The 23,225-nt window shown below is 42.2% G+C and overlaps 2 protein-coding genes across 2 annotated transcripts; one reads left to right on the top strand and one right to left on the bottom strand.

The window, feature by feature from the left end:
- The first annotated feature begins 666 nt into the window (after positions 1–666).
- klc3 (kinesin light chain 3) lies at positions 667–14,779 on the top strand. Its single transcript, XM_080888329.1, has 14 exons — positions 667–885; positions 4,439–4,687; positions 5,290–5,355; positions 6,333–6,497; positions 7,102–7,177; positions 8,130–8,275; positions 8,364–8,446; positions 9,099–9,186; positions 9,443–9,544; positions 10,124–10,297; positions 10,412–10,511; positions 11,136–11,310; positions 11,397–11,463; positions 11,584–14,779. Exons 2-14 carry the CDS (start codon positions 4,478–4,480, stop codon positions 11,665–11,667), a joined length of 1,536 nt encoding a protein of 511 aa, XP_080744455.1. The 5' UTR covers positions 667–885; positions 4,439–4,477; the 3' UTR covers positions 11,668–14,779.
- A 198-nt stretch (positions 14,780–14,977) lies between these two features.
- Positions 14,978–23,219, bottom strand: ercc2 (excision repair cross-complementation group 2). Its single transcript, XM_080889595.1, has 23 exons — positions 23,055–23,219; positions 22,706–22,805; positions 21,708–21,785; positions 21,564–21,626; positions 21,324–21,437; positions 21,115–21,231; positions 20,571–20,687; positions 20,213–20,336; positions 19,990–20,086; positions 19,658–19,791; positions 19,274–19,442; positions 19,049–19,167; positions 18,874–18,943; positions 18,632–18,701; positions 18,031–18,132; positions 17,828–17,891; positions 17,582–17,703; positions 17,163–17,255; positions 16,949–17,021; positions 16,732–16,802; positions 16,387–16,530; positions 16,110–16,253; positions 14,978–15,647 (listed from the first exon to the last, which is right to left on the bottom strand). Exons 1-23 carry the CDS (start codon positions 23,057–23,059, stop codon positions 15,555–15,557), a joined length of 2,283 nt encoding a protein of 760 aa, XP_080745721.1. The 5' UTR covers positions 23,060–23,219; the 3' UTR covers positions 14,978–15,554.
- Between the last annotated feature and the right edge of the window lie 6 nt (positions 23,220–23,225).

The following is a 23,225-nucleotide window of genomic DNA, read 5'->3' as shown; positions in this document are numbered from 1 at the left end:
TGTCTTTGCTTGTGCTGAGAAATGCCCATCATAAATGTGTTTTATGGAACATGATACCAAGGAACAGAAAGACAAATTATATTCTTCAGAATTGGCGAGCACCTTGTGCCAATTTAGTCTAACTGATTAATAACTTTACCTGAGGGAGAAATAAAATGCAAGCTGTGTTAAAAATAGTTGTGAGGAAAAATATTAATCCATCCATTCATCTAGTGACAGAATGCAGAAATCAAGCTCATCTGACAGGAATTCACTTTTCTCAGTGTTTCCAGTTACTTTTCTTCTTTCGATTGCTCCATTTATGACTCACTGTAGCGGATCATCTGTCTCGTTCTCACCCTATCACTAGCATCCTCTTCTGTCACATCAACATGACACACTCTGCATGTCCCTCCTCAATACCTTCTCTTTTCCTTCTGCCTGGCATCTCCATGTTCATCATCCTTTGTCCAACACATTGTTGAGGTATGCAGTCATTAATTATTTTATCACTAATAATTGCAGTTTAACATTCTTAAACTGAAAATAGATCCATTGATTAAGAATATATATGGATTAAACAACAATCATAGAAGTACAAGTGAAATCAAGAAGTACAGGGTCCCGTGTACAACATTTATTTTGAAGTCGATAAGCGGAAGTTCAGTTCTGCTAAAGCTAGCTTGATGCTATTGGCTGCGTAATGACAGGAGGAGGCGGCAGGTGAACGATTAACAGCGTTCACTTTTCTCCGTCCCGCCTCTTTAAAAATAAATAAACTGAAAATTACTGTGAGCGGAGATGTTCCGCAGTGACTGACGGGCTCCAGTTTACACATAAAAACCATTATTTCATTCAAACTGTGGATCAACACGAAAGCGCGCCGCGGGAGTTTGGACTTAGCAGGTAGGCTATAAATAACTGTCGGTTGTTGTGGATCTGAAATGAGGCGCAGCAGTCTGTGTGAGAGAGACATCTTTTGTTTTTGTTTTTTTATTGTGTTGTTGTGCAGGAAGATGTTTCTGTCTTGTAGCTGCAGCAGCCGGTGGTGTTTAGACTCAGTGGACACTTTTAAAACTGTTGACAAACACACAGCTGAAATGTGCTGTTGAAATGTGACGCAGCGCTGTTTGTGTCCAGCAGCATTGTATTATCACCAGCGTCCTTATAAAGGTTGGAAAAGACACTTAAATCCATCATGGCTGCTTGGACAGATGGCCAGACATCCAGTTATAAACACATGGGCGGATTATGAGATACTGGGGCCCTGGGCACAAACATGTCAGAGCCCCCCCCAGAGGAACTGTCAGAGGAACTACAACCCCAGTGGCTGCCACTGTGGAGGGATAGGGTGGCACATGATACACACTGGTGCCCAATGAAAGGAGCCGCCAAAAGAAGAAGCAGCTCTTGTTTGTCCATGTAGAAGTGGATTTTCTGTCTTGTCAACTTGTTTCTATTATACATTTGTTTTTCTTAATCTTAAAAGTCTTAAAAGTGTGATCCTGTATTAATGCAGTTGATGGCATGACATGCAAAAAGAGGTGTTTAATAGTGACTAAAGTGACCTTCATGTTGTTTGTTTGCTTGTGAACCCTCGTATTTAGCTCCAGAGGCTCACTTCGCTTCTGTGTGTGCCCAGAAGAGATCAGAAAAGAGGAAACTGAAAGCTATGAGTTTTTCTTTGTGGTGAAGTTGCTGACAGCTGTGAATTGTGTTTCTGGGTTTTCTCCACAACATTCCTGTAGCGGAGTAGCCAAGTACTCCCTGACAGTGCTGAATTACAGTGTTCTTTACATTTTTAATCCACTTTACATTGAAAAAAGTGCATTCAGTGAAACCAATAAGAAATCTGCTTCTGTGTAGTTTTAGGTTGGAGTTACCTGTGAAAGGTAACTCTCCTCACACACTTTGCTTTGAGAATTAATCACATTTAATACTGTTTAAAACCAGCAAGCCTTAAAGTGGACCGAGTTAACACAGGATCTGCTTTTATTCAGTCTTACTGACCTTTCACTGAGAACGAGTAGGTGTTTGTGTGGACACAAAGACCTACTCTATTTACCTTTGTAATCAAATTCAAATTCAAATTTTATTTGTCACACACACAACCATACACAGTATGACATGAGGTGAAATGCTTGTAGCTGTGCAATGCAATGCCCGACCATTAAATGACAGTGGTTTTACAGTATTTACAATTTACAGGTTATACAAAATTTACAGATTTAACTTAGAAATTTACAGTAAAAAAATGTGCAAATAGCAGAAAGAGATTATAAATTATAGGAAGTGTGCATGAAGAAAAACCAGAGTGCGTGTGGTGATGTGATGTGTGTGGGAGAGTCCAGTCCTACACCTGGTTCAGGGCCCGAATAGCCTGGGGGAAGAAGCTCCTCCTCAAATTCAAATTCAAATTCAAATTTTATTTGTCACACACACACAGCCATACACAGTATGACATGGGGGTGAAATGCTTGTAGCTGTACAATGCCCGACCATTAAATGACAGAAGAAAAGTTTTACAATATTTACAATTTACTACAAAAATTTACAAATTAACTTAGGAATTTACAGTAAAGAATGTGCAAATAGCAGAAGAGATTATAAAGATAAGGATTATAAATTATAGGAATTATAGGATTATAGGAAATGTGTGGTGGTGCGTGTGGTGACGTGTGTGAGAGTCCAGTCTTATAGTGACGTGTTTGGGAGAGTCCAGTCCTACACCTGGTTCAGGGCCCGAATAGCCTGGGGGAAGAAGCTCCTCCTCATTCTCTCTGTTTTGGTCTTAAGGGAGCAGAAGTGCTTCCCAGACCTCAACAGTGAGAAGAGTCCATTGTTGGGATGGGAGAGGTCCATCATAATCTTCCTGGCTTTGGACTTGCACCGCTTGGTGTAGATGGACAGCAGGTCAGGGAGCTCTGATTGAATGATGCGTTCTGCCGAGCGCACCACCCTTTGCAGATCTCGTCTGTCCTGCTTGGTGCTGTTCCCAAACCAGGTGCAGATGTTTGACATCAGGACGCTCTCGATGGTGCAGGAGTAGAAGTTCTTGAGCACCTTCAGTGGCAGATGGAAGTCTCTAAGTCTTCTGAGGAAGAAGAGACGCTGACGGGCTTTCTTAACCAGGGTGTTGATGTGACAGGACCATGACAGGTCCTGAGTGATGTGGACACCCAGGTATCGGAAACTGTCCACTCTCTCCACTGGCGTGCCACTGATGATGAGGGGTTTGTAATTCCTCGCCTGCTTTGTAGTGAAGTCCACGATCAGCTCCTTAGTCTTGCTGACGTTTAGGAGGAGGTTATTCTCCTGGCACCAGGTCTCCAGGTTCCTAATCTCCTCCAGGTAGGCCGTCTCGATGTTGTCGGAGATCAGGCCCACAACAGCAGTGTCGTCAGCAAACTTGACAATGGAGGTGGTGTCTGATGTGGCTACACAGTCATAAGTGTACAGTGAGTACAGCAGGGGGCTTAAAAATCATTCTCTCTGTTTTGGCTTTAAGGGAGCAGAAGTGCTTCCCAGACCTCAACAGTGAGAAGAGTCCATTGTTGGGATGGGAGAGGTCCATCATAATCTTCCTAGCTTTGGTCTTGCACCGCTTGGTGTAGATGGACAGCAGGTCAGGGAGTTCTGATTGAATGATGCGTTCGGCTGAGCGCACCACTCTTTGCAGATCTCGTCTGTACCTGCTGTATTTATGTCTAGTGGTCCCTCACTCAGCGTTATTGTGGTTTTAATTCTTTGACTAAATAGAGTCTAATATTTTGAGACTGTTTTCTATAAAATGACTATAGCAGAAACGATTTTGACTCAGGAATCTCAGCTAGAAGATGAAACACATGTCAACATGTAGGTATGAATGAGACCTACAGGGTGATGTGACCCTTGAAGTTTCCTGAAAAAGCAGCAGACATGGTCTTAATGAATCATCTATTGCACTATAAGTCAGATTCTGAGTGGTTGTTCCTGTTTCCGTTGGTCCCAAAGCTTGTTGCTGTAGTTCTGCCACAGCCCTCGCACTGAGGGACCCTTCAGCAGGCACGAGGCTGACTCATCAGAGAGTCACTCCCTTCATGGGGCTGGATTCAGATTAAACAAACATTATCAGAGTTTACTTTTGCTTGCATTTTTCACAGACCTTCCATGTAGTCTATTTATCCACCAGCTGTGTCACGTATACACTTCACCAACAGCACTTTTAAATTATGCTTTAAGCCACCTTTCATATTTTAGAAAATCCATCTGTGTTTACTATTGCACTGCTGCTTCTACTTCTAGTACTTCAGCGGCTTCAGTTACTGCTGCTGTCAGCTTCTGTTATCACTTTTACTCATAAATATTTCAGCTGCATGTAGCACTGATCCCCCTACAGCTCTCACTCTGCCGTTACTGCTAAATAAATGCATAATAAACTCCCACTGCAGATAATGCTGTAATGATGTGCTGTTCTCAGGTCGGTCGCAGTGAGAAAAGGAACCTCGGAGCAGCAGCCATGTTGTCGGGGGAGGAGATTCTGTGTCGCACGCAGCAGGTGATCGCAGGGCTGGAGGCGCTGAGAGGGGAGAACCGCAGCCTGCTGGAGAGCCTGCAGGAGGCGCTGGAGAGCCGGGCGGTGCCAGAGAGCAGCAGCGTTGAGCAGGAGAAGACCAGCATCATCCACCAGTCGCTGGAGAGGATAGAGCTGGGGCTGAGTGAGGCACAGGTACCACCAGGAAATAAAGAAGCAAGCAGTCGCAATGAAATCTTGTGTCACACGTCTTTGTCTTCAAGCTTTTTTTTAAGGCTGAAATGGAAGAAAATAACATTCCCAGATAATTTAAAATTGAACTTCTTGTACTTTACATATTAAACAAAGTGATTTTTTTTTATGAAATAGTTTTGAGTTTACGTTTAGTTTTAATTATTTTAACTGACTGTGTTTTTATTTGAACAAACAAACGTGTTTAGCTTGCCAGGCGCAGTTATTTTGAAAAAGAAAAATTAATTTTGAGACTTGCATTTCTGTCATGAATGGTTGATGACAAACTTAAATGAACTGACACATAAAAATATCTGATGTCTGTCATTTTTTATTATTATTTTTTATTTATTTATTTTGTTGTTGTTGTTCCTGTTGGTGTCCCGAGACACTGATGACTGTTTTTCCTTTGATTTGTTTTGTCTGAAGCCGGGCTGTTGACAAGTTTTGAGCTCATTTACTGAAGCATAGTCGTTAAGTCACTGATCTCCCTTCATGGTGCACGCAGTCTTCTTTCTGTTGTTTCTGTTTCTGTTGGGTTTACATTTTTTTTACATTGTCTTCAGGTGATGATGGCGTTGTCAGCTCACCTCGGTTCTCTGGAGGCAGAGAAACAAAAGCTACGAGCTCAGGTGAGTTTGTTGAAAAGACCTGTATACTTGTGTTGACACTCATCATAGGCTGCTTCATTTGGTCTCCCTTTTTAAATGTTTGTTAAAGCAAACATCTAACTTAGCATTCACCTGTCATGGAGGCAAATTCATATATCCGTCTTTAGATTCAAGATTTGAAGCATCATATGTCTCGCCGAAGAAGAAGACGTCCTCTTCACCAAAGAAACAAAATGCAAAGGAGGAAACGATGTCTTAATAAATTGTCTTCCTCTCCCTGCTCATCTCACTCAGGGCTGTAACACATGCGCATAAACATGCTAATCTAGTCCTAATTTAGTCAGCAGATTTGTCTTGTCACACTCCTTTTACTCCCTCCGCCACAGTAGTTAGAAAAGCATGCTTCACACCCGGCATTGACAGCTGAGGTAAACAGTGGACTGACAACCTGCCACAGAGGGGGAAAAACTGCAGTCTGGGGTCACTTTGCTATCTGTAGAAAACTCGCTACAGATGAACAGCGGCAAGAGCTTTTGAAGTGACTTGGATGAAAACATAACTGCAAAATATTTAAATGGCACATATTAGTTTTTTGTTTCTTATGTATTGATTATTGTTGATATTTTTCAAATATGTTAAAATAGAAGGTGTACAAAAGCTTTTTTTTTTGTAATGAAAACTGGTAGAAATATGCTGGCGGGATGTGGCTGAATGTAATGTTTTTGATCTCTCTTGGCTGACTAAAACATGTTTGTCCTACATCGGCCACCGTAGCTTAGATTAGCACTCGAAGCGCTAAGAAAACAGGATTCAATTGGCTGCAATCTGCATTCTCCTGATATCTACTGGTGAAAACGTTACACACTGTAACTTTAAGCATTTAGATATGGCAGTGTCTCCGTTTTTGTTGCATGGCTCCTTCATTCTCTTGCCTGTTTCCTTCCTCTTCTCTTTGTTATGTATCATCCTCGCTCTCATTTCTGCATCCTCCCTCTCAGGTTCGTCGTCTCTGTCAGGAGAACCAGTGGTTGAGGGATGAGCTGGCTGGCGCTCAGCAGCGGCTTCAGGACACGGAGCAGGAGGTGGTCACCCTCGAGGAGCAGAACAGACACCTGCAGTTCATGTCCTCCATACGCAAGTATGACCAGGATGAGCCGCCTCTGGTGAGGACAGAAAACATGCTAACCCACATATGTCTGCAGAAGAGTCTGTTGGTATTTACCAGCCAGCTGAGAGTTTGAGTAACAACAAACAACCTGCCCTTCAAGATGAGTAACAGGGAGAGTCAGCGCTTCGCTGTGTCAGCACAGGAATCTTAACCATGGTGTTTGTGTGTATATTCATCAAATTAATATGCTGAAAGTTTGTCTGCAGCTGGAGGTTTGGAGGACTTTACTAAAGCTGTTGTAATTATATACTGGGCAGAAGGACGTCATGTCCCATCTCAGCAAGTTTAGCAAGTTTTTGCTGATGTGTTGGCAAACTGTTTAAGCTCTAATGTCATAGAGCAACATTAGCATTCATTTGGATTCCAGCTGGTTTGCATCTGATGAATGCACCACCAGTTTTCACTCTCTCTGCTTTAGCTTCACTCAGCTGCCTTCCTGTCATTGCCAATTAGCGTGTAGGACAGTGTGCAGTTGCGGGTTTATCAGAGCTCGCTGACAAAAAGCAGCTACTGAAACGGATGAACCATATAGTCAACTTTTAAGCTTACCGTTAGTACTGCTGTCTTCTAAGTCGTGCTGTGTGTGTTTCTTATTTCAGGATGACAAAGACACTTCCTCCAACAAAGAGTCTCTGGATGACCTCTTTCCTGCTGAGGATGAGGAGCAGTCTTCGAGTGAGGCTCTTCTAGGCTTTGAAATGTGTTTTTATTATCGTTTTGAACACCTCCCTGTCTCCAAAATGACAAAACCCTTTTTTTGATAGATTTTTTTTGGATACAGAGGAGGTGTTGAGTAAATGCAAACTGTTTTTAATTTAAATTAGTCAATACATTGAGCACCACTCTCATCGTGATTTAGTTTGAGTGCTTTGAGAAGTGTCAGCGTTGAAACTGGAGGCAGATACTGGTTTACATCTTCACTGGTCATAGATAAGCTCAAGGTGTAACTGTTGCTTCTAATCCTGATATCTGAGTAACTGCTGACACACAACAAACGCATTTTATCAGCTTACACATGAATTTAGAGCGCATGAAGGTGGAAGCATGAAAGCGATCTGTGAATCTCTGTAGTGTGAAATACGACGCCAGTCTGAAGTTATCTTTTAGGACAGCGGCTTCCTTTTAGAAAATGGTGAAACATGAGTACGCATCGCTACCTCCTTTGACTTTTGTTTTTTGACAGCGTTAAAGCCTGACAAAAACTTAAAGATATAAACTTTAGTGTTTTTAGAGGTTAGACGACTGCAGGTTGAGTGTGAGTGACCAGGGAGAAAAGATGAAATGGGAAAATTAAAAAATTTCGCCTGCATTTATTGTTACGCTTAAACTTTTCTATTATGATCAATTTTACTTAATTGCCTAAATAGCAGTGCAATTATGCAGCCAGTTTTCATGTAATACATCTTTATTTGGGCTTAACACCATCCATCCATTCGTCTAAAAAATAGTTTTCATCATACTTTATTTGTGAGACATACAGTATAGAAAACAGGTCAAATTAAATATTAGGTTCCACCCTGCCTTGTTTTTGGTCCTCTCTGTTAGACCTGTTAAAATGATCCAAAATGGAACTGGGCCCTTCTAAAGTCAGCATGGTCTTGCTTTTATTTGTTTGTTTGTCGTTTAGTGTCCCAGCCTCACCACAGCAGTGCAGCAGCTGCAGCCCAGCAGGGCGGCTACGAGATCCCCGCCCGCCTTCGAACGCTCCATAACCTGGTCATCCAGTACGCATCCCAGGGACGATATGAGGTCGCGGTACCGCTGTGCAAACAGGTGGGAGGGGCTTCCACTGTCCTAACTGTTGCTAACCAAAACAAATCGCCTGACAACCATTTAAAATGACCTCATCGTGTCTCCGCAGGCTTTGGAAGACCTGGAAAAGTCCTCTGGCCACACCCACCCAGACGTAGCCACCATGCTCAATATACTGGCGCTGGTGTACAGGTGATGTCAGTTAGCATTGCAAAAGCGTCTGTATTGGTATTTACAGCTACCGCGGTGGCACTATCAAAGCTGGGTTAACCATTCGAGGTCTTCCAGACGACTCAGAGTTCATGCTTTATTTGTTCCGGTCGAGTACGTCATGTGACTCACCTTCAGTTCAGAAATGTCCTCGCGGCTTTCGTCTCGTCTAACCCATCAGTGCCGTTTGTCTAGCTGGTGCACGTCGTTTCCTTCAGCTCTGCCGGCAGAATGATGCACTTTAAATGTTAAATGTCTTCAAATGTTAAAGACGTAATGATGCTGCAGATAAAGTGATTTATTATTCAGTTTTAGATGGAAAAAATGGTTTGTTGTGCTTGTATCAGTTGAGGTAGGTGTATAAATGCTTTTCCTGCCCGGTTTGAGCCGAGCGTCCCGTGTAAGCAGTTGGTGTGCAGTAATTAAGCGGATCGGCTTCTCTGTCATCAGCATTATATTGCTCTGACTGGTTGTGGCTTTGACTCTGGCTTGTGATACCTGGCAAATTTGAGGTTTAATAAAAGTTTCTTGTAATAGATGATAGATTATCTGAAACTCTTAGGGAGGAAGTGTCCTTAACAAGCCAAACGCTTCTCACTGGGTGAACAGTGTGGTTTGTGTTGTTTCCCTACAGAGATCAGAACAAATACAAAGAGGCCGCCAACCTGCTGAACGATGCTTTGGCCATCAGGGAGAAAACTCTTGGGATGGACCATCCGGCTGTAAGTTACTCGGCTGCACTGGAAGAAAACTTATAATGAGGCGGCTAAAACTGGTTTCAGCGTTCTCTTTCATCAGCGTAAACATGAAACATAAAACCTTGTGGGTTACAAGAATTTTGATCCTCATTTGTTGTTCGTTGCTTCCGACATGCCTGACCTGCAAATATTGGCTCCCTTTGTAGTCATTTCATGTGGTTTAGACTTTAGTGAGTGAGCTGGTGTGTATTTGTGTGTGTGCGTGCATGTGTGTATGCAGGTGGCAGCGACGCTCAACAACCTGGCAGTGCTTTATGGGAAAAGAGGAAAATACAAGGAAGCAGAGCCGCTTTGTAAAAGAGCTCTAGAGATCAGAGAGAAGGTAAGAAAACACCTTTGTATTACAACAGATATCCCAAATTCCTACTAATAACTCACTTTAACCTTAATCTAACCTAGATTATGGATGCCCGACTTATAACAGACTAAATGTTTTGCTAATTTACTTCCATCCATCCATTCTCTGCTGCTTATCCTTTTCAGGGTCATGAGGGGGTCTTAGGGTAAGAGGCAGGGTACACCCTGGACAGGTCACCAGTCTGTTGCAGGGCTAACACATAGACAACCATTCACACTCAGGTTAATTGGAAACTTTAAATTATCTGCATGTCTTTGGACTGTGGGAGGAAGCCGGAGTACCTGGAGAGAACCCACGCACAGGGAGAACACGCAAAGACCCCAGTCTGATGGTGGGATTGAACTCCGGAGGCAACAGTGCTAACCACTGTGCCACCGTGCTGCCCTTGCTAATTTACTTAAACATCTAAATATGTCCTCTATCTTTCGATGTCACAGAGCTGAGTGAGCAGGCATCCCCTGTATCACATACTGGAAGTGTTATGGAAAGAGTAACTGGTTGATCGTCCCTCACCGTGCACCTTTTTTTTTGTCGCCTCCTCAGGTTCTCGGTACAGATCATCCAGATGTGGCCAAACAGCTGAACAACCTGGCTCTGCTGTGTCAGAACCAGGGGAAGTACCAGGAAGTGGAGCAGTACTACGAGCGCGCTCTGCACATCTACCAGAGCAAGCTGGGACCAGACGACGCCAACGTGGCTAAAACCAAGAACAACCTGGTGAGAGGAAACCTCGTTGTCTGGATTACTGAGGCTGTTGTTATTTACGATATTATTATTTTTTTCAATCATCATTTAAACCCCCCCCCCCCTCTCCCTCTCCCTCTCCCTCAGGCATCATGTTATCTTAAGCAGGGGAAATACAGACAAGCTGAAGCTCTTTACAAAGAGATCCTGACTAGAGCGCATGAAAAGGAGTTTGGGTCTGTTGAAGGTACAAACAGATTACTTCATGTAACTGCTCATGTTTATGTAATTGTTCTCGTGACACGATGACATTTTAAGAGCGTGAGATAACCACAAGGGATCAGTTCCACCACTGAGTACTGAGAAAACTACCTAACGCTGGCATAACACATTCATTTTTATCATTTTAACATGAGCTGTGATTCATTCTGCTCAGTTTTAGCTTTCTGTGTTGTCTTTGTGTATTCATGTTGAATTTGGCTAATGTACCTTTTTTAATGTTTGCATGATTTGCATTCAAATATACCCTATATTTACCCTATAAGCCCCGGAGTTTGTCCTTAGGGGCTTCTCTGACAGCAGATACATGACACATAATAGCTTCTTTGCCTCATATACTATTTCATCATATAAGTCTCAGTCAGACTCTGTGGAAATCTGTCATTTTTGTAGTTTTATTTCAGCAGTTTTCATATTTTTTAAATGTAGGTCTGTCTCAGTCTTTCTGCAAAAACAGTTTTATTTAGATTTTTTTTGTATACTGTACAGTTTTATATTGTTCTTATCGTATTAATGTCCAACTGTGTCCAAAAAAAGAAAGAAACTTCAAATTTCAATGTAAACAATTGCTTGTTTTATGTCTGTTGTCCAGGTGACGGGCGTCCCAGCTGGTCCGGCGTGGTGGAGGACGGCGGGTCCACACAGGACGGACTTAAGCGCAGTGGCTCCTTCACCAAACTCAGAGAGTCGATCAGGCGAAGCAGCGAGAAACTGGTCCGAAAGCTGAAAGGAGTCGGAATGGAGGAAACAACCCCAAGGAATGCTGGGTAAATGCTCTGTAAACAAGGTGTTTTAGCTCCAGCTGAATGCTGAAAAGCCACCTGATGAACAGTTTGTTCTGCCCCGTTTTCAGGATGAAGAGGGCAAACTCTCTGAATGTTTTGAACGTTGGCGTCAGAGAAAGTCAGGATGGCAGCGAGGTGAGCAGACTGTTAACCACACAGTCTGAAAACCAGAAATCTGCAAGCATCTCATGCACATTTAAGATAAACGTCACCTCTTAAGACACATTTTGTGTTTTTTTTTTTTTTGTTGATCAGTCGAGCCAGCTGACGGATACTCGAGGCCTGAGCTCCAGCACTCAGAGTCTGATGAGAAGAGGCTCACTCGGTGGGAACAGCTAACGCAAAAATAAGAATATCCCCTAAAAACGCAACACCTTTCAAAGATGACGATCGGCACAGAGCAGTGTGTTTAATCAGTGTGGGAACATCAGGCCTGAGTGGATTCATCATTTTTAGTCTTCAAGGAAAAAAAGATAATTGACTCGACTAAGATGCTTCCAAAAATCTGACTTTTAAAATTAGTTTGTTTCATTCTAAAAACGCACAATTTCAGTTTTTTCTTTTTAAAAAAAACAAAACAAAACAAAACAACAAAGTATAAATAGAGGGCTGGGTCATGTGATGAATTTTAACTTGACGTTATCGGAATTGCACTATGACATTTTCTTCCGGATCACTTGAAGTTTTAAATCCCGTCATTCCTGGTTTTAGGTTCAGTTCTATGATTTCCAGTTAACTTTTGATCTTGAACTCGTAGGACCTGGCGTCCACATATGTGGACATCACATTTTGGGTTGTCTAGACCACAATACAAAATTTTTCCCCAATCAGCTCAAATAGCAAACAGAAATTAAAAATGCATGCCATGAAAGAGTTCGCGTCTTAGCAGGTTAATTTTAAGTTGTGCTAAAATCACTTTAATCTAGTTTAAATGCATTTCCCCTGCAGACTGTGTTTTTACACAAACGTGACCACGTTACACTAAGGAAAGCGGCAATCTGTAGGTTAACATTTGAACTATGGGAAATTTTAAGACACTTCACTTGATGCTTTGATACTAAAGATCATATTTTTTAAATGGAGTTGTTTGTAATTTGAGAAGCAGTGCAGGGATGTAAAGTTCTTTACACAATTTTTAAAATGTAAAGTGTAATTTTACGTTCGAGGAAGATGATAAGCTATCAAAGTTTACACTGTTTAAAGTAAAAAAAAAAAAAGAAAAAAAAAAAGGTACGTGTATTTTGCCTTTAAAATGTGCTGGTCATGTATAATTTATATTGTTAGACTGCTGCGTTATTGGACCAGAAGTCCTGCTCGGACATGATGAAAATAAGGAACAACTTTAAAAAAACAAAAAAAAAAAAACAAGTAGGAGCAGTTTCAGGATTCCAGCTGTTGGTTTGCACCTTGTGAAAACAAATTGTCTTTACAAAAGCAAATATTTGACTTTTTAACTTAGTACTTTTTACAGTCAGTACTTTTGCACATATGTACATAGGTAATATCTTCTAACTGCTTATGGATGTAAATCATTCTCTAAGGCTACGTTCACACTGCAGGCGAACGCGCATCAAATCCGATTTTTTTTGACCCTCTGCGACCCATATCCGATCATGGTGTGACAGTGTGAACGGCACAAATCCGATATTTTCAAATCCGATCTGGGTCACTTTCGTATGTGGTACTGAATCCGATACATCTACATTATTATGTAAATAACAAAATAACTTAAAGCAAAAATTGGGAAACGTCAAGTCCGAAGTCTTTATATTAAGGGCCATCAGTCAAACAATATTGTTTGCTCTGGGTCTAAACAGAGCGCGTTGTGTGTGACGTCTTCTTTTGTGCATGCGGGTTGCTTTGAGCGTTCACACTAGAGCGCGTTTGCTGTTACATTTTATTTGTAGTGTGAACAAGCAGACAAAAAAAATCGGATTTGATCAAAAAATCGGAATTGAGCATTAAGACCTGCAGTGTGAACGTAGCCTATGTTCAGTATTTATTGATTATCCGTTTGTTGCATTTTGAATTTCAGATGTGTAAAAGTCTCCTTAGGTTTTTTGCTGTGTGCCCAAATGTCAGCTTTGGCCTGATAATATTAAACTGGTTTTGAGGTCGAGATGAAAGTCTTTACCGAAAGCCGCCGTGTAGATTTATACAATGTTTCCAAGGCAAAGCACAAGAACAAGTAGTAAAAATAGCAGCGGCGGTACAGCTTTGTAGCCAAGTTGAAAATGTTTCTGGCAAACATCACTGATGTCTAACCAGGAAAGTAATCAAATCATGAGACAACCAACAAGCAATGAGAGAGGACGGGTGGATCGCTCAGCAGCCGAGTGATACATAAATATGATGGTGCATTCGAGGCTTTCACTCTACGCTGGTAGAAGTAGCATTATCAACTACTGAGGTAGCCTATGTTTAGATATTGATGTATTCTTCTAATGTTACATCTATGCTTTTCACTGAAATGCCTGAAATCTACTACTACAAAAAGATTCAAATAATGTGGAATGTCATTCTACTTTCTGATATTTATTAGAGATATTTTTTTAAACTAGTTGAACTGAAGATTTGTTACAAAGAGCGTTGAATAACAAGTTTTACACAAACCCTAACACCTGAGAATTCTGATAATAGACTGGGTCCCTGAAAGCAGCATTACCACCTGATCCATGAAGATTTTCATTCCATGAGACTCCTCATAGGAATCTTGTTTTGCATTTACAGTGGTAGAAGACAGCCACTGCAGTCTGTTTAAAGGGCTGAAGTCGCACCGTGTTAGCTGCTGTTAAACGACAGTCTGTTACAAGCTGAGTGAAGCACATGTAAGAATGTGGAAAAGATGAATATTTGTTTTATATTTGCAAATTTGAGCTGTAATAAATTAAACTAAGCCACCGATAACCCTTGTATATGTGTGTTTTCTTTCCTCTGTTTGTCTGAAAATGTTTTCAGGGTTTCATAAATTAAAGCCCTTTTTTGTCTAAATATTAAGATCAGCGAGTGATGGATGAACACTTTCGATTCAAACACTTCCCACAGAAGAAAAACACAAGTCAGCTGTTAAATACAAACATTTATATTCCAGCTTCCTGGTTGGAAAACAGTATAAAACAGCATTTATGTACAGCTGCAGTAGAAAAGGAACCTGACAGTATTCTTGTCTGTATGACAGACGCTGCACAGACACCAGTGTTAGTGTCACATCTCTGATGCAACACGCTGACCTACTGACACATTTCACCAATCAAAAGAAATTAAAAAAAAACTAAATGAATTGAAACTTCTGCATCACGGTAATGCTGAAGACTGAAACACGCACATTTAGAACTTAGTCAGTGTATATTTGTCTTATTTCTAGTCAAAATTATCTCATTACACTTAAAATAAGACACAATCAGCTACAGGGCAACATTTCAGTAAGCTAAAGGAACTTGTTTCAAGACAGTGAATCTTGAAACTAGAGAAAAACTAGAGATTTTTCACTTGTTCCACTGGCAGATTTTTTCACTTAATACAAGATATTTTAGCTTAAAATAAGTGAAAAAATCTGCCAGTGGAACAAGTGAAAAATCTCTAGTTTTTCTCTAGTTTCAAGATTCACTGTCTTGAAACAAGTTCCTTTAGCTTACTGAAATGTTGCCCTGTAGCTGATTGTGTCTTATTTTAAGTGTAATGAGATAATTTTGACTAGAAATAAGACAAATATACTTGGTAAGATTTTGAGTTTTTGCAGTGTGTTGCTGGATTTTCTGTAGCATGTGTGTCTGCAGAAGCAAAGGGTTCTTCCTTTGATTAATAAAGGGGAAAATAAGTTTACTGCTCCGTACTTCAGTGAAAAGCTGAACAGAGTACTGAAATATGTACTTAAGTGGTTCAAAGGTCTGCAGATGGTCTACTCTGCAGACCGAGTGCAACCTTAAATACTGACTGACCCATGAGCGGCTTTGACTGAGGCTCACATCGTTGGTGTGGGAGCGGCTCTCCTGTCAGAAGTCATTACTGTCACCAGCAGAGCTGAAAATACTTTAAATACTTTTACAGTATTTTTACCACTTGGGGAAAAACAGACACTTAAAACATAATTCTGAGTTTTTCCTTCCTAAAGTTAAGGTGGACCTGCCCTTTTAGAGCCGACCCATATTTAACCCTAGTCTGGTGACAGCTGATGACTCGGTTTATGGTGCTGCTGTGGTGACAATGTCATACGGTTCGTGTCACCTTCAGGTCTGATGAGCAATCTGAGTGATTTTCTGCAGCATTTCCTCCGACTCCAGCTGCTCGAGAGTCAGCAGAGACAAACCCAACTGGTCCTCCTGGAGAGAAAGAGAGAAGCAAGCATGGCTGCCTGGTCAGCTGTTGTCCGGAAACGTCAGCGCTCATAAGAGCTGTGCAGCTCCGTGCAATTCAAACTGCTTTACAGCAGCATTTATTCATCTGATCAACAAAGTCAGGTGGCTCATGATCTCGATGGCAGTGGGTTGATTGTTCTGGTGCCAGAGTTGTGCCAGTAAACAATCACACCAACAACTCGTCAGACACTTTAAGATTAATTTGCTAGATTATAAAACTTTTCCCCATTTAAGGTATTAAATTATAACATTAAGTTTCATTTAGCTTCAGAAATGAAGCAGACTCTTAGACAAGAGGACAGATGTTTGAGCCAATCACGGGGAGAAGATCACTAAACCCACTGCTTTGCTCCTTTTAAAGCCAGTGAGTTGTCCTGTGTTTGTTTACTCGTTGCAGTGGTGCTTGTGATGCTTGGCCGGTTGTACCTGTCTGAAAGGCTGAGCCATCTGCCGCAGGAAGTGCTTGGAAAGCTGCACGGCCTCGTCCACAGTGAGGTTCAGACTGCCGTCGTTGATGTGCTCCTGAATCCAGCGGGGTAGCTTCCCACGTTTGTCTGCTCGTGCGTAACGCTGCAGAGCACAGAGGAGGTTAGTACAGGCTTCGCTCAGCTACTCCAGCGTCAAACTCGAAGGACTGCTGCTGTGAAGCAGAGTGTAGAAGCCTGGAGTACTGCGGCAGGATCAGACAAATATTCAGACACACCTTGTCAGCAAAAATCATGAGTCCATAGTCAGTTTTGCCTCGGATGGCTCTGCCTACGCACTGAGCCGCGTGGCGCATGGCGTCAAACGTCAGAAAGTCGTTCTCCCTGATCTGAAACTGATCCCGAAGGTACTCCAGCCGAGCCTGAGTCGAGTTACAGAGAGAGAAAAACCCTTAGGGAATCACGACAAAACTATCCAGACTGAGAAAAGGGAAAGAACACAAACTAAAATGTGTGGTTTTGTTACTCGTTTGATAATATAAATCCTTAAATAGCAAACATCACACAAAATATGAATAGATTTAACTTTCTGAGCTTTGACCCCACACAGAGGTGACTCTGACCTTTAGGATGCGGCTCTGCGTATAAACATACGGCACTCCAAACATGATGACAGCACGGCCATAATGGTGCACTGAACAGAAAACACAACGAGACTCCGAGTCAGCGACAAAGCGCACGTTTGCTTCACCTTATCGTCTCCAGCCACGCAGGACTCTTCTTCTGCTGTTTGCTTTAATTTGTCCTGCTGGAGCCGCACAGAGCAACTCGATGACTTACCGAAATCGATCCCTTCAGACACTTTTCCTCTGGCCACAGACAGGAGGATTGCTCCTCGGCCGTTCTCACACGCCTAAACAGCAGAGACAGAAAGGTCAAAGGTCAAAGTCTGGTACCAACACAAAAGACCTGAACATCTGTTTGTTTGTTCACGGCTCAATTTATGATTTTGGTCTCTTTGTTAGTTAAATACTACTACAATAATGGGTCTGACCTCTTGGTATTTCTCCAGGGCCATGCTCGTCTCTGCAGCATCCTGAGTCTCGATGAAGATCAGCTTGTTTCTCTGGATATTCTCCAGGATACCCTGCAAGCGAACGTGACCCCAGAAACAACAAAAACACACAAAATTAATTTACTGTTAATATATTAGTTACTAAACGGACTGGGATTAAATAAGAGAATGCTTCTTCCTGCTCATTTTTGAACATGTAAAGTTATCTACTGTGATTATTTTTCTCTTTATGTTTTATTTTGTTTGTGTTTTTTTCCTTCATTGTTCTATTTTTTTACATGTTTAAAATAAAACCACTTCACAGATTACAGAAAGATATGTCAGATTTCTACAGCTTCACGAAAGAAAAACGGCGGTTGTTTCAGTTACTCAGATGCTTGTGGATTACACACACTGACCTGTTCATACCAGGACGCCACGATGTTCTCCATGTAGACGTAGCTGGTGAAAAACGCCACAATCCCATCGGGAACGATCGCAGACATCTCCAGAAGCAGGTTACCATAATTCCGAATCACAGCTGGAGAAGCAAACATGAAAATTATCTCGTTACATGTTGATGAAAACACAGCGTTGTCATTTGTAGTTGTACGGCCTTTGATTTGAGAGGTCACGCTCAAATAGCACAAGTTATTTTTACTAACCGAAATCTTCTCTGGTCTCAAACTTGGAGCTCAGGGCCACCTGGTCATTTCCTCTGCCAACAATCTGTGGAAGACAGAAACAAAGTGATGGAAATGTTTATGTTTCTCTCCTCTTTTTGTTCATGTCTCCAAGGTGGTGCTGCTTTTGTGACTCCACCCAGGACCACAGTTGGGTTTTTTTCATATTAAGTGTTGTTACAGACCAGAGGGCAGAGGCAGGTGCGCGCCAGTGTCATGGTGAAGGACGCCATGGTAACCGGGCGAAAGTCAAGGATGCGGGGATAGATGTCCAGGGGGGAAAGTGTCTGAAGAGAGGAGAAACATCAGGGGTAAGATGGTGAAATTAGATCAGGCTTTCATTTAGATCCTTCGAATCAGATCTTTCATTTCAAAGGCTTCAAAGAGGCGATGACCTGATGTCTGTTGACTCAGGAACAAACGAGGTGCTTCTAACGGCTTCACTTAGACGTTTAAAACTAAGAACAAGACACTGTAAGAAGGAATTCAGACTCCTGCACATGTAAGAAAAACTCAGCAGTCACACGTGTCGTTGAATAAACAGCAGGATTATATTTCAAGACAGAACGTGTTGAATGGAAGTTTTACAGTATTATGATGTTATTATCGGAGGTCTGCAGGGAAAAAAATGAAGCGAGAACTTCACCTAATTTTGTTTCAAAGAATAAAAAGGAAACTTGATTACTTCACTCACTGTGCGGACGTCACCAGATTGTTTTTGTACCTTTAATGAATAAAAAATGTAAATTAAATGTCACCGGACTGAAATGAGCAGGAAGTACGCACCCCTGAGGTGATGACGACTGACTGGAATCTTTGGAAAACTGGTTTGATGGCTATAGACGGGTCCATGCAGCTGAGAGGGGAACAGACAAACACACTGACCTGTGATACACAGATATCAACCTGGCATCTCCTTTTGTGTTAAAACGCTTTGTGTAAAAGAATGAAACTAAATGACAGTCACAGGTAATCTCCTCTGCAGACGGCAGCACATGAACTTGTTCAGAATTCATTGTGCAGCTCACCTGAAATGCAGCACGGGGTTGGCGATGGTCGGAGTTCTGTCTTCAAAGGGCTCGATGATGATGGTGAAGCCTTTTTAGACACAGAGAGATACTACAGATCATAATCCAACAGCATCTACATTTATTAATGCCACCGTGTTACTTGGAGTTGAACAGAGGCGGGACTTTTTACTACCTTGGCTGTAGGTGCTGACGAGAGTGGCGAAGTTCGAGATGAGAGTAACAGCTGAGAAGTCTGCGATGTCGGCGATCTCCAGAGTTCGAAGCAACGACTGCAACCGCTCTGCACAAAACCTGGAGATACAAGGAGGATGGATCGGTGATAAAGAGACGGGAAACAGAAACAACCAAGAGACTAAGCGAGGCTGTTCGCATTCGCAGAAAAGAAGCTGAAACTGACCTTAGAGGCTTGCGGTCGATGCAGACTTTTTCGAAAATGTCTTTAAGGAACTGCGGCGCGCTCTCCTGTACGACGTGTTGGACCCTCAGACGAGACTTCAGATACTCCAGGAAGCGTCTCATGAAACCTACAAAGTGCTCGGCTGTACGAATAGAGCCAGGCACCGCCTCTGACAGAAAGAGAGGAGGATAGTTTGTGCTCATGTCTACAATAAGATTCGGCTCTTCATCTAAACCGTCCAGAAAGATTACAGTTCCAATGTTTGGAGTTTGATGCGGACGGAGGACTTAATAGAGACAACTTGAAATGCTTACTACCAAACTCTACTTCTAAACCAGCGCTTCAAAATTTACTCTGAGCTGAGAGAACAATTAAAGGAAAAACCTTGAAGGATTTCATCAGGCAACACCGGATTTGCGAGGTAGATGTCGGTTTCTCTCGCCACATTGGCTTCCTTCAGCCCCTCCACCAAGCGTCTGTACTCCTCCCTCAGCTTAGCAGCATCCGTCTCCTTTATCCTATAAACACAGGCAGATTACAGTAGCTTAGATTAATACTCATTCGTAAGATTTCCTTATTTTCTGTCTCTTTAATCTGTTCTGCAAAATTACAGCCAGTAAGAGGAGCAAAGACGTTCCAATTATTGGTGCAATCTTTCATTCGTTCAGGAAAACATGGATGCATTTCCATGTTGCAAGTGATGATGCAAGCATTACTTGTGTATGGTGTTCTGGAGAGTGTCCACGTTGGTCTGACAGCGGTCCAGCGTTCGCCTGGTGATATTTACGCTCATGGAGTCGATGCACACGTTGTCTGAGGAGAGAGTGAAAGAAAATATGAATTATTTTAAATAATTACTGTAAACAAATTCCTAAAATAGACAAATACATTCAGTTAAATGCACCGAATGTGCATATTAGACTCAGATTAATTGCTCACCGATATTATGAGCCTCATCAAATACCACTACAGATTTCTTTGCCAGCTCTTTAGACACCAGATCAGCTATCTTGGGGTCCAGCAGGTAGTGGTAGCTGTACACCACAATGTTGGCATGCAGGATCTGAGAGAAATCAAGAGGAAACAAGCTTCAAGATACAACATTAAACTCTGGATTATTCAGTAATGAGAAGCTGGCGTGTTATCATTTATTTTCCAATTAGAGCAGCCAGTGAGAAAAATGTTTTTCCTATAAAAGCATGCAAACAGCATTTTACATGTAATAAAACACTCAAAATCTCATTCATGTTCATACACATTACATGGTCACGGATTTGGCGTTTTCACAGTAACTCACTGAATAGCGAGCCAGATAGTAAGGACACCAGCCCTTCCTCCTGCCAAAGGCCTTGAGGTCATCAAGGTTGTAGATGCCAGCAGGAAGAGGCACCTGTCGGCCGACTGAATCGAACTCCTGCAACACAAACCAGGTTTTCCTGTTTCCCAGTTTTCAGGCATTGCAAACCTACACAGTTTGTATCTGAGACTCATAAAACTTTATCAGTTCCTGAGTTCATGTAGGCGACAGCCAGAAAGCAAAAACACTTTTCTAATCTGCATATCTGATGGTGTCGAGTAGTGGCTGGATTTAGATTTTCAGGCTGATTAAATGCTCCTAACTAATCATGTTGAGCCAGTACGTTGTAATCATCCAGCACAGAAATGAAAAGATTACTAAAGAATAGAAACCTGAACTTGTTTTTAAACTTTTAATCCATAAAGATCAAACCCCACCCGTTACGTTGAAGCCTGATGCTGTCATGTCATCAGCCATTACAAAAAACAAAACAAAAAATAACTTCTGCTTCTGCTGAAAAACACCATCTGATGTGAGTTCTTACCTCGTAGAAGCGACAGACGGGCAGGTTGGGGTTGCTGTGATGTTGTGCGCGGACGTACGATGCTGTCAGACTGTGGCACTTCCCATCGACTTCCTTACCGAAGCGCAGAGAGCTCACCTGTGTGAAGACAAGCGTGTCGGTCACTTTTGAAAGGAGAAAGCTGAATCCTGAATCGCTCCTCTGGCTTTGTGGGATGCAGGTGTTCATACCTCAGGGTGGATGCAGAGGTTCTTCCTGGAGGAAAGAGCAAGAGCCAGGAAGTTGTTGCTCTCTCCTGTTTCTTTAGTGTAAAACTCCATCAGCTTCCTCAGCTCCTCCACAACCTCATCGGAAAGAATCAAACACAGTCTGAGACGTCGGGGCTTTGAAAGCTTCTTCTTGTTTAACTCAAAAAGAAAGTTACACAGTAGAAACACGCTTCACTGACGACTGATTTGACGTCCACTCACCTTCTCGATCTCTGGAACTGTTCTAGAGCAGTAAATTAACTTGGTGACCTCCAGAGGGAAAGCCTGAGAGAGAGAGAACATATTTACATGCTAATCTGCCACCAGCTGTTAGTATGAACCGTTTATGAGAGAGGCTGAACTCACCCTTTGGTAGGCCACAATGAGGGACAGTAGAGAGATGGTCTTCCCTGTTCCCGATGGCATCTCCAAGACTCCATGACCCTGAACGGGAACAGGTTCGGTTAACACAGAAAGCAGCAGCTGAAAGTAAACACTTTTAAACACGTGTGTGTGTTTGTGTGTCAGTGGACACACTGTACTTCCCTGAAGGAGCAACACAATACGACACGATGACACAAAAGGTAAAATCTGGACTAAACACTGTAACTTTAGGAATCATCTCTTCACCTCCAAGGAAGAAAAGGAGGAAAAAAGTAACTCAAATTTCAAAATACATACATGCATGACTGGAAGAAAAATGTGAACTTTTCTTTAACTGGAAACAGCAAAGAGCAGAAAATATGATCATCCTAAATAACTGAAATAACAACTGGATAAAAAAGATGACTCATCTTCCATCTTCTTCAGACCAAAATGAATTTATCGCATCGCTTCCTCCTCTGTCCCCAACAGCAGCTGTACAGGCTTCATATATCACATGTCCTCCTTCACCACATCCATTTCTCTGAGTCCTTCCTCTTCTCTCCTGCCTGGCAGCTCCATCTTCAACACCCTCTGACCAATATATCCACCATCCCTCCTCTGCACACGTCCAAACCATCCCAGCCTCTCTAACTTTGTCTACAAACAATCTCAACCCTCTGATGTATTCAACTGTAATCTAACCAGCCTGGTCACTCACAATGAAAATCTCAACATCCTCAGTTCAGCCTCCTGTCTTTTTTACGGTGCCACCGTCTTCAAACCAAACATCATACCAAGTCTCACTACCATCTTGTAAACCATGCCTTTCACTCTTGCTGATATCATTCTGTCACAAAACACTCATCTCCATGCAATCCACCTCATCTCCACTGTTCATTACTCTCGTTCACACGTGTCATCCAACCCAGGGTATTTGTGTAGATAGGAGCACTGTGCATGAAAACCACACCTTCAGATTAACCTCTAACGCCACCCACCTTGGCATCCAGCGTCCTCTTCAGCTCCAGCATGTAGGAGTACTGCTCGGGGTAGATGTAGTCATAGGGAAAATACACCAGCAGACCCTCAATGTTGAGCCTGCAAGGAAACAGCAACGATGTTAACAGTGCACAGCAGCTGTACAGGCTTCATTCTGGACTATCTTTAAGCCAAGTATGTGTGAATGAGTGCGAGACATCTAAAATAAAAGTTAAAACAGTGATTTGGATAAACTAGAGCCACAAAACTCTGATTTTATGTGGACTTGGCTCAGGTATGTCACAGTTGCTGGAAACGCGCTAACACTGAAAGCCCATGTTGTCTGTTTGTACTCAGTAAAACACTCACTTCATCTTCACAGCACGTTTAGCGGAAGCTCCTCTTCTTTTTACGTAACTTGTGTTATTTTAAAACAGTCATTAAAATTTGAATGTGCGCCAAAAACACAAAACAAAACGCCGCATTAGCAACGCCACAGCCTGCTACAGCATTTAATTCTTCTTCGTTTATCGTTTGAAC

The sequence above is a fragment of the Rhamphochromis sp. 'chilingali' genome, assembly GCF_963969265.1.
Source record: "Rhamphochromis sp. 'chilingali' genome assembly, chromosome: 8".
NCBI classification, from domain to species: Eukaryota; Metazoa; Chordata; class Actinopteri; order Cichliformes; family Cichlidae; genus Rhamphochromis; species Rhamphochromis sp. 'chilingali'.
The sequence above is the reverse complement of the archived record's forward strand: the minus strand, read 5'-3'. Positions and strand labels throughout refer to the sequence as shown.

Coding starts and splice junctions, on each gene's coding strand:
- klc3 (XM_080888329.1), top strand. CDS start 4,478: ATGTTGTCGGGGGAGGAGATTCTGTGTCGCACGCAGCAGGTGATCGCA. Junction 4,688..5,289: donor TGGGGCTGAGTGAGGCACAG/GTACCACCAGGA, acceptor CATTGTCTTCAG/GTGATGATGGCGTTGTCAGC. Junction 10,298..10,411: donor CTAAAACCAAGAACAACCTG/GTGAGAGGAAAC, acceptor CCTCTCCCTCAG/GCATCATGTTATCTTAAGCA.
- ercc2 (XM_080889595.1), bottom strand. Junction 18,133..18,631: donor CAGTCGTCATCACCTCAGGG/GTGCGTACTTCC, acceptor TCCTCTCTTCAG/ACACTTTCCCCCCTGGACAT. Junction 15,648..16,109: donor TGGCTCAGCCTTTCAGACAG/GTACAACCGGCC, acceptor CTTTCTCTCCAG/GAGGACCAGTTGGGTTTGTC.